The 10,988-nt window shown below is 34.1% G+C and overlaps 1 protein-coding gene across 1 annotated transcript; it reads left to right on the top strand.

The window, feature by feature from the left end:
- The first annotated feature begins 2,027 nt into the window (after positions 1-2,027).
- On the top strand, positions 2,028-8,891 carry LOC18431051 (ribosomal protein S5 domain protein). The gene is made up of 7 exons (XM_088864656.1): positions 2,028-2,315; positions 7,280-7,321; positions 7,458-7,573; positions 7,969-7,986; positions 8,035-8,077; positions 8,200-8,253; positions 8,378-8,891. The coding sequence occupies exons 1-7, from the start codon at positions 2,079-2,081 to the stop codon at positions 8,534-8,536; spliced, it is 669 nt and encodes a 222-aa protein (XP_088720782.1). The 5' UTR covers positions 2,028-2,078; the 3' UTR covers positions 8,537-8,891.
- The last annotated feature ends 2,097 nt before the right edge of the window (positions 8,892-10,988 follow it).

Below are 10,988 nucleotides of genomic sequence, written 5' to 3' on the forward strand. Positions count from 1 at the left end.
AGTAGACATAAAAATCGTTAAAATTATATTAAATAATTCTTATTTTTTGGAAACCAAATTAAAATTTTATTAACATGGCATATTCAAACTTAAACCAACTAAATAACAAATCATCAAATAGATGTGTAAATCATGCCTGGCATGCTCTAGAACAAACACCTTGACAAAATTCAACATAATAATTAGAAAATAGTATTGCCTTTTTCCAAAGAAACCAATGACTTTTACTATGCTTTTAGAATGAGATTTTAGTTTGACTGCTTTTCAATTTTCGCGGATTTAAGTGTATCACGTCTATGTTTCTATATTTTTTTTCCACACAATCTAGAGATAAATTTATTTGTGGAAACCCTAATAACTGTTGTTTGTTGTTTACACACATTTGGGAAATATATGTCAGAGAGGGCTAGTGAATTGTTTTCACACCTTTTCGAAAACTATTTTTGAAAAATAAATTGATTAAATTATCCTTAAAAATTTTGAGGGTATTTTCGTTATTGTATTTTTTTCAAAAATATTTTTTTTATGGGTGTGACTCTATGAGAGGATTGGATGCCTTAAATTTGGTGTTAATATGATTTGTAGAAGAAAATAAAATTAAAATAGTGTTTCGGCATGGCATTAAAATTGATGCCAACTCAGCCATCCATCATCATCACATTTCCAAGTTATTTGTCATTGAAGCCAACTTAGCCATCTACTCATCAAATAGCGGGGAGAGTGACATATAGGAATGGGATTGTATACTTTGAGACCATTTACGTTAATTTAAAGGAGGTCACAATTATTCAAGTTAGATGGCATGGGATGTGTCATGAAGTTCAATAAACTTTTATTTGAACTTTGAGCCTACTCAAATACACACTCAAAACTACTTAATTTAAAATAAGAATGAACAAGAGTGATTGTAACATCCTTATACTAAAATGGTCTCTCAATATAGTTAGCCTAGGTGAATTCCTAGAAGGATGTAGTTTGTATAAGGCTAAGGTACTAAACAATCAAAATAAGTCGCATCTTCAAATAGTAGTGAATGATGTTGTTCCGGTATTAGAAATCTTTGCGAAGGCTTGAAAATTTATTTTCATATCTATTTATAAAATTTAAATATTTAAAATATTGTAAATCGAGCAAATCTATGAACACTTAAATTTTTTTGAAAATTTACGGTCCATAAGATATATTACAAGATGCACTATTTCTAAAAAACTCGAAATCTATTGATTCTCTTGTTCATACATCTTGATTTCAAAAGGAACGATTTGGGGATTTTTAGGCATCGAAAGTAAATTTTTGATGTGTGGGTTAATTTAAGGGAAAATTACAAAGAAAAAAAAAAAACTAAACTACATTCTCTATGCAACTTACCCTAACTTATCTATGCAGCTTACCCCAACTTAACTTTTTTCTCTTTTTTCCCCCAAAAACTTATTTCTATGCAAACCCTCAACTAAAAAAAATGCCTAAATTACCCTCCTTTACTTTTACCTTACCCACCCCTCTCTTTCCTCTATCCCACCAAAATAGGGAGCTCCGGTATCATGTAAGCACGATCCGGCAATAGCGCTCCAGTACTATGTAAAATGTGGTCCAACCGTAGGGCTTTGGCACTGCGGTCTGGAAATTGAAAAGGCAGTTGCAGAAGGCGATCGAGCAATTGTAAAGGGCGGTCCGACACTTGTACCTTTGGCAATGTGATGGTACACTCGGTAATGTGCTATTGGGTCCAAAAGTCAACGTCAAATCTATCCAAAATGATTTTTGAATGTGATGGTGCACTCTGACAATGTGCTATTAGGTCCAAAAGTCAATATCAAATCTACCCAAAATGATATTTGTGTCGTATTTTCGTCTAAAAAATTGAATTTTTTTCTTTGGGGGTTATTTGAAGGCTTGTTTTGAGAAAAAAAGTGGAAGAAAAGATTTAAGTTGCATAAAAAGTGAGTTTTTTTATTATTATTATTTATTTATTAATTTTCCTTCATTTAATTGTTTTAGTCCTCACCCCTATATAAATCGAAACATATATTCATTATGCATCTCTCTTGCAAAGATTTCTAAACCCTCCCGCGATTTGAATGAGTAGAAGACTGTGTCTCGATAATTTCCCTGCAATTCTCCTTCTGAAATATCAAGTGAGGACGAGAGTCGTCATGCCCCCTCCTCCTCGTTTTCACTCCTCTTCTTCTCGTGCTCAAATCTACACCACTCTCAACCATCAGGTTACCTGCGAACGCGAAATCAAACGCAGCAAATTCATAGCCATCGCTGCTCCGATCACCAATGAAGTATCTGCGCAATCCTTCCTCTCCGAGGTTCCAGTTTACTTTCTCTCTGTTACTTAATCCCCACAATTTCTTTATTTTGTATAACTCTAATGAGGTTGGTTTTTCGCATTTTTGTGGCATGAGGGTTTGGGTAGAAACCCAAGTTCCCATTTGTGTAATCTTAATAGAGTGAGGAAATTTTGGAAAGGTTAATAGAAAGACGGGGGTATTTGGTTAAGTACTGAAATCTAAATGGTTTTCTCTGAAATCAATAAATTCTTCCATTTGGATTAATAGGAAGTAGGAAGAACAATTGGGTTTCTTTAAAGTGAGATGAGGATTTTGTGTTTGAGTCCCTAGCTACCATGTGACTTACGAATTGTAATTTTTTGACCATCATAGTTGCGTTGCATCTATTGATCTTGTGAATTGGGTTCTCTTAGCGCAGTTAACTAAACAAACACTTTGATTTATCCAACTATTGTTGTTAGTATAACTCCTCCATGAATCTAAGGAAAGGAAAGTTGTGTTACATCACAAACTTATGTTTCCCCATACATGTGAAACATTTCACCTTCAATTATGATATGAGGTGATCATTAATAGGGACCAACATTGCTTATGCCCTTAATTAATTGAGAGTTGAATTGAATAAACTAAATCATATATAAATGGTTCAATATCCGTATTTGACTTGATCAAATGGTTGCTTGAAGGACAGCGCCTTCGAGTTATCGGCTATCTTATCATTTATGTGGAAGGAAGAAACTCCGTTCTCTTGATGGAAAGCTATTCTCTTTTTATGTCTTTTCCCCTTCTTCATCACACTTCCATCTTTCATGTCAATGCCATTCTGTGTTGTCAATGACTCGGTAGTGGAGGTCATCGTATTGGGAGATGTTCCTCATTCCTTAGGTTGATGTTCTGTTTTCCTCTTTACATTAAGTATTGTTCTTCCTCTTAGCATAGTATGTGAGCCCCATTGAGATTTCACTTTATCATCCTAAAATTGTACTTATTTTTGTTAAGATGTAGTTTACTCATTCAACAAAAGTAGAGCTCTTTTCTTTTCTCTTTCTAGATGCCCTGTTCACCTTTAGATTTATAGGTATGTTGTTTGGATGAGAACATGCACCTTATTGAATTAATCTTATGCAATAAATGCAAATATACAATCTTTTACTGCATGGATTTCTCACATAGAAAGTGGAAAATCGCAAACAATTTCAAAAGGACCTAGTTTCTATGCGGCCAAGCCAGCATATGTAGAAATGCGGGCCTCTTAATAAATCTAGTTTTGAGATGGATTTTAAGACTTAATTTTTAAGGACTTGTAATCTCTAACATGGAGATCATGAACATGAAAAAACAAAGAAAATTTAAAAAATAGAAATGGTATTTCTACTAAGAAAACATTTGGACCGTTAGTTTCCATTGTTTTTAGATGAAACTCCATCTTTAAGATGGATTCTTTGCACTTTCTGGACCGCATATGTAGAAATGCGGTTCAGACCGCATGAAACAATTTTCCATTTCAAAACCCATAGATTGGCAAAAGATACTTTGGTTAGTTTGTACATCTTTTTTTTTCTTTCTTTTTTAATATACCCATCAAAAGAATGTATTTTTTGTTTTTAATAAGTCGCTTGAATTGTTGAATAAGAAAGAAAAAAGTGATTTACAAGCACTCTAGCCATATGTGTTAGACCTATGATTATAGACCAACTCTGCTTGAAGTTTTACGAAAATGTTGCAAAACTTAGGCTTTGCAAAAACATGATAAATCTCCAGTTTGTCAAGAATAAGAGGTTTTATGTTGATGGACTTCCCGGTAACTATTAATTAAAAATGGCTTCTAGGGGGCTGAAATGTTGAAAAAAATTGAAAGCACACTGACCTCCTAGTACTTGCACCATCACGAATATCAAGTTTTTATGCTTAGCTTGATTCTTCTCGATGGCAGAATTGCCCAGTTCAACTGGATTTCCTTCCTAACCACATATAATTGCTTATTTGCTTTTGTTTCTTACGTTACCAGATTGACCTTGTCCAGATTGGTTGCAAGTATATGATTTTGTCATTCATTGATTTTAGTGGATAACCAATGCAAGGATCATTCCAAAACATTTAAACAAACATCAAGACAAAAACAAAATATGCTTAGGATTGGTGGTCCATCTTTTATAGGATGGTACATCACAAATATGAAATTATTGATGAATTTATGGCTTTTTCACAGGCTAGTTAGCTTGATGATTTCTTGGTCTGCATGTATACATGTGGTTTTTTTAGAGAAAACAATAATGACGTATGGGCATGGAAGTGCCAGCCAGTGGTGGCTTTTATTCCCATGTCCCTAGATTTCCTTCTTCATCTTGAACAAAGCTTTATCAGGTATTGTAGCATAGACCTGTGTTTTAATAACAACCTACTAAGATCCTTCATATATTTATATATATTATTGCAGAAAGAATGGATACATCGTGAAAACCTGCATTATAGTTTATAAGTGACACATGGAAGTGCCAGCCAGTGGTGGCTTTGATTCCTGTGTCCCTAGAGTTCCATCTACATCTCGAACAAAGCTTCATCAGGTATTGTAGCATAGATCCTTCATGCTACAAATAACAACCTACTAAGATCCTTCATATGTTAATATATATTATTGCAGAAAGAATGGATACATCTTGAAAACCTGCATTATAGATTATAAGTGACGCATGGACCAAAACTTCAGGTGTACAACAATGAAAGAGAACATTTTCTACCCCATTTCCAAGGTAGGTATGGCATATTAAATGTGGATACTTTCTGGCATATTAAATGTAAATACTCTTTGCTTTATTCCCAAATGGAATGTCTTGATCAGTCTGGATGCTACCTTCTGGCAACTAGATGAACAGAAATCCTTCCATTTTAAAGTTGTAAGGTTTTGTTTTATAGTCCAAATCAACACTTCAACGCATGGACAAGTTGTTCATATTACTATATCATTATATATTTAGCATAAATTGTGATAGTTAATAGAACTTTGCCATTTAATGAATTTTCTATTATACAAAAATCTTTTCCCATTGCATTAGAGAACCCCTTTTACTTTCATTGTTTTTGGTAAGTAGCCCATTATCCTTTCATGTTCCTTACAGATTTTGTGGTGCCTTATGATTGTTATTGTAACAGATCTAAAACTTTCTCTTACATGTCAAATTTGACAGTAGTACATAAGAATTTCTGTCCTTATTATTTCTATGATGTTGAGAACAGTTTCATTTAGATATTGCAAGGCCATTTTGTAGCATGTCCATGGGTAATTTTATTATTATATATGCCTAGTAACATATGCTTTATTATTATTATTATTATTATTATTATTATTATTATTATTATTATTATTATTGTTATTATTGTTATTATTGTTATTATTGTTATTATTATTATTATTATTATTATTATTATTCAACGACTAAGGCATGAAATGAGTGTATCAGAAAACAATTTGGTATTATGCCAAGGAGGTCAACAACTGAGGCTATTTTCCTACTTAGAAAACCGATTGAGAAGTTTAGGGCGAAGGGAAAAGACCTCCACATGGTTTTTGTTGATCTAGAGAAAGCTTATGATAGAGTACCTCAAGATTTGATTTGGTGGGTGTTGGAAAAGTAAGGTGTTTCCAAACACTACATCAATTTGGTGACAGATATGTACGAGGAGCACTAACTAGTATGTGAACAACTAATGGAGAGACAAGTGAGTTCTCAGTACAATAGGCCACATCAAGGGCCAGCATTGAGCCAATACCTCTTTGTCTTAGTTATGGACAACTTATCTAGGCACCTACAAGGTGTATGTTGTTCGTAGATGGCATAGTTTTGATCGATGAGACCCGAAACAGCATCAACACAAAGTTAGAACTTTGGAGGGATGCTCTAGAATCTAAAGGCTTTAAAATTAGTCGGACTAAGACAAAATATATGGAATGCAAGTTTAGTAATTATAAGAGTAGACACAAGGAAGTAGTTAAGATTGACGGCCAAGAAATACCAAAAGAGTGCACTTTCGATATCTTGGGTCGATAATCTAGGAAAATGAAGAAATTGAAAAAGATATCGCATATAGAATTAGAGCTAGGTGGGTGAAGTGGAGATGTACAACCGAAGTTTATATGATTGCTGCATTCCAATAAAGTTGAAGGGCAAGTTCTATATAACAACTATGAGACCAGCTTTGCTTTATGGGGTAGAATGTTGGGCGGTCAAGAAACGACATACCCATAGGGTGAGTGTAGCTGCGATGAGGATGTTGAGATGGATGAGTGGCAAGACAAGAACGGATAGAATTCAAAATGAGTACATTTGGGAGAATTTAGATGTGGTACCAATAAGCGATAAGATAAGAGAAAGTAGATTTAAGTGGGTTAACATGTGCAATGCAGATCCATTACAACAATTGTTAGGAGTTGCGAATTAGTTCAAGTGGAAGGCTGAAAAAAAGCAAGGGGTAGGCCCAAAAGGACATGGTTGAAAGTAGTAAGAAAGAATTTGTGTAGATGACCTCAGTTAGTTGGGAAATGGCTATGATGATGATGGTGTATGCTTTATCATGTATTGGAGTCACACAATGCTACTTATCAATTTGGTTCCGTAACTTTCCTTTATTTTTATTTCTTTCCTTCAAAAGACTTTGTCAAGGGCTTTTCTTTTTATGTAATGACATGGACTCCTTTTTTGCAGCGGCATATCTATTCTCACCAGAGAACTAATTTTGCATGTACAAATTCTTAACTTTTAATAATCTTTTATCGACGATCTATTGATTGAAAAATTGCTCTACAATAGTGTACTGTGAGGATGACATGTGCATATCATGTTGTCTTATGTGGGAGATTATTAAATTATAAAAGTTGCTTTGAATCTATCAAAAACAAATACTAGCAGAAGCTGCCGTGAAGCTAGTCATTCTGCTCTTTGGTTTTCCTAGTTCAAGTTTGTGTGATGATCTTGTTCTGAATCCAGGTTCGGGATCCACGTGCTACTCATAACTGTTGGGCCTACAAGGTAATTTTTCAAAACCTTCATTTCTATTATAAAATTCTCTGAGATTACATCTCAGTTGATGAGATTTGGTTTTACAGATTTCTCTGTACTACATGCTATCCCTCACTCATATGTCACTAAATGCCCATTCCTTTAGTTGGGAGATCAATTCCGGTGCAATGATGATGGTGAACCATCTGGTACTGCTGGCAAACCTATATATTCTGCAATTGCTTCTTCGGGACTTGACAAGGTCATGGTGGTTGTGATCAGGTGAGCAATATTAGAAAAGTTTCCCTCGAATATTGATGATAACTTTGATTGTCCATGATGGAACTTTTAGTTCTTAGACATTAATCATTGGGTAATCCAGCTGACTGCAGAAAGCATCATTTCATTGGGCTCATGACCATCTGATGCTGTGATGGATGGTGATGGCAGTTGAGAAAGGCCTACCATTGCTGTTCTTGCGGGTTCCACTCTCTTCATCACCATCCATGATTCCATTGGTTGTTAATGACCCGGAGAACAACAGTCTCCCTGCTCCATAGTTCCTTGGGCATAGTATACTTCCCCTCAATCATTTGGTTTGTTATGGTTCCAAGAGGTATCACCATCCTTATTTATACTATTCAATGTTTTTTGCATTGTATGTGACATATATTCAGGCATTTTGGAGGGATTAAGTTATAAGGTGATGAACCGTGGCTTGGTGTATCTAGTTAAGAATATTGTTACCTTCAATGCCACTTCAACTATAATCTCATAGGATGGCATGTAAGTCCTCTATGCAAATAGTTAACTAGGTTTTAAAGTATTTCATATATTATCGTTTATCGCTATATGTCAAAAACCTGTTCAAATCACTCTTAAACTGTGTTTCTGTTTGTTTATTTCAGGTTTCCATTCACCTAGAGGTCCCCTTTGATCTTTTAGGACGTATATACCATCTGGTGTGTTTTGTGGATTTTTTCATCTTTTTTCATGGTGCATTTTTGTTGTGGTCATTGTTGTTGTTGCTGTTATGTTTAACCTATCAAAGAAAGAACTGATTAATTATGTTGTTGGATATGTCAGCTAGAACCCTTTCATGTCGATGATATAAAACAGGACTATGAGAGTGGTGTCGATGGTGTGACACTCATTATGTTCAGGGTTGATCATGACAAGGTTGAGAGCCTGGAGAGCACAATAAAAGCCACGGGCAATAGGCAAGTCAGGTTTCAACTACAATAGTTGGATTGGTGATCACTTTACTCATAGTGTCCTCCAAGTTGCCCTGTATCTGTTGATTCTTGGAGTCAATTAGAAGAATAATGGAAGTGCAGAAACACAAAAAAGAAAAAGGAGAAGGAAAAAACAAAAATGAGATAGGAAGAAAATGAAGAAAAAACTGTTTAGAGAAGTTGTATCCTTGATGTGTAAAATGGTATTTCTCATGCTCTGAGATCCCACCATACTAACCAAACAAATGTAGATGTCATTGTTGTACAAGAATTTGGGCTTATATTAAACCTCCTTTTGTTGAAAGTTGGGGAGAGAGAGATATCGATCCTGCTGCATGGTAAATAATATATTTTATGTGAACAAATCTCCTTTATGCTTCGCTTTTTAGGGAGTTATAGTTCTTTTTACTTTTTTCTTTATTTTCATTTTATTGTGTATGCATAATTCGTTGATACTGCAGTTGACGGTTGATACTGTGTATGCATAATTCGTTAATTTCATTTTATTGTGTATGCATAATTCGTTGATACTGCAGTTGACGGTTGATACCGTAGATGGAACAGATGATGTATTTTATTTTTAAGTCATTCAATATTATTTTGTTGCTATTTAATTTGCTTTCCAAAAGATTGGAAAGAAAATTAAATAGCAATAAAATAATGACTCGAAAATAATATCAACGCTTGTGAATTTTATTACCGATAAGATATATTAGCCGGTTTTGTACGAGTTTTTTGAGTGTGCAACTCAAAAGCTCAAAATTTGTTAATCTAATCTGGTTGTATCCTTGGAGTGAGCTCGCTGGTATGAATTGCATATCAAAAGTTTTCAGAGTTAGGGGTGTTTATTATTATTTCAAAGAAAGCTAGTTTGCCTCGTGCCGATAGATCCCGAAATTTTTGGGTCCTAATACTTTTAAATATTGAATTTAATTGGGGTCCATTGACGACTTTATCTTGAGTGTTATCTTAAGTGTAATGGAGATTGTGTTAAAGCTTTTCACCCATGGCAGGTGGTTTGAACAAAGTGTACCTATTTAGACTCCTTGAAGTCCTCAATAAACTTGAGCATATCTCTCACCTCCTCATCTAAGCAACACCCTGCAACTCATATGCAAGGGGAGGGTTCACCTCAAACCCAATAGCGACGATCGGGTTGTAATATAGGTTATTGGCTGTGTTGAAGGGGATCTGATATCGTCACTTGATCATTGCCTTTTTCACTGTGTCCCTTTGAGGCTCATTTACTGCCCCATGGTGAAATTGCTGTAAAATCAAAAAATGCAAGCCTTCATACCAGTTTTGGAAAGAGATGGCATAAGATCGAATTTTGCATGCATACTCTTCTCAGATCAAATATCAATCTCAAAAAGAAAAAGACAGTGGCCCTTTTCAATTTTACACCAGCTTTAAAAAAGGCAATAGATTTATCCGAGAAAGCTAGTGTGAAGTCTCTTTCCTGTTAATTGAATAATAACATAATGAAAGTCCTCCTTCAAAAACCACATTAAAAGCATTTGTTTGACCCAAATTTTAAAAAACATACACCTCTTTCATTCTCATACTAAAAATAAATAAACTTGCACTATAGGAAGTTGAAAATATTCAAACTCGATGAGTGTGGGCTGTCTATTTGATGGAAGGGTTAGACATGAACCGTAAGTGAATTTTTTTTTTTTTTTTACCCCAAGGTTGTAGTTGGCTTTTATCATCCTTGTATGACTAATTTGAAAAGCAGTTTACTTTAAAATTCTGAATTTTAGAATAAGAAAGAGGGATGAATAGAGAGAAGCTAAATGCATGAATAAATGAAGTTAAAAAACAAATTGATTTTGAGTCACTAATTTAAAAAATACATGAATAATTAAAAAAAAATGACTGAGTACTGAAAGACCTAGATCTAAATATCCATCTAATAGATGTCCTATATTTATTGTTGGAGAGGGATACATTCGGACCCTTCCAGGATGAATGTCTAAAAATTTCATTTTTTCGAGATTGATATTTGGTTGAAAAGCATATGTATGCGAAATTTTGGTCATATAAAGCCCACGATACAATTTATCAAAGGATTTTTTTTCTTTTTTTTTACCCCTAATTTTGTTGTTGGCTTTTAACATCATTGTATGAATAATTTGAAAACGCGTTTACTTTCAAATTCCGAATTCTAAAATAAGAAAGAAGGATGAATAAAGAGAAGATAAATGCATGAATAAATGAAGTTAAAAACCAAATTGATTTTGAGTCACTAATTTAAAAAATACATGAATAATTTTTTAAATAACAACTGTTCGATTATGAGTTTGTAAAGACCTAGATCTTAATATCCACATAATAGATGTCCTATGTTTATTGATGGAGAGGGATACATTGGTACCTTTCAGGATGAAAGGCTAAAGTTTTCTTCTTTTTTCTTTTATTTTTTGCGGTTGATCTTTGGGTTGAAACGCATATGTATGCAC

Source organism: Amborella trichopoda, chromosome 4, assembly GCF_054954075.1.
Source record: "Amborella trichopoda isolate Santa Cruz 75 chromosome 4, AtrichopodaSantaCruz75HAP2 v2.0, whole genome shotgun sequence".
Classification (NCBI taxonomy): Eukaryota; Viridiplantae; Streptophyta; class Magnoliopsida; order Amborellales; family Amborellaceae; genus Amborella; species Amborella trichopoda.

Bases quoted from the DNA above. Each gene is read 5' to 3' on its own strand.
- LOC18431051 (XM_088864656.1), top strand. From the start codon at position 2,079: ATGAGTAGAAGACTGTGTCTCGATAATTTCCCTGCAATTCTCCTTCTG. The intron at 2,316-7,279 runs GTTCCAGTTTAC...TTCTGAATCCAG, and splicing joins CGCAATCCTTCCTCTCCGAG to GTTCGGGATCCACGTGCTAC. The intron at 8,078-8,199 runs GTAAGTCCTCTA...TGTTTATTTCAG, and splicing joins ATAATCTCATAGGATGGCAT to GTTTCCATTCACCTAGAGGT.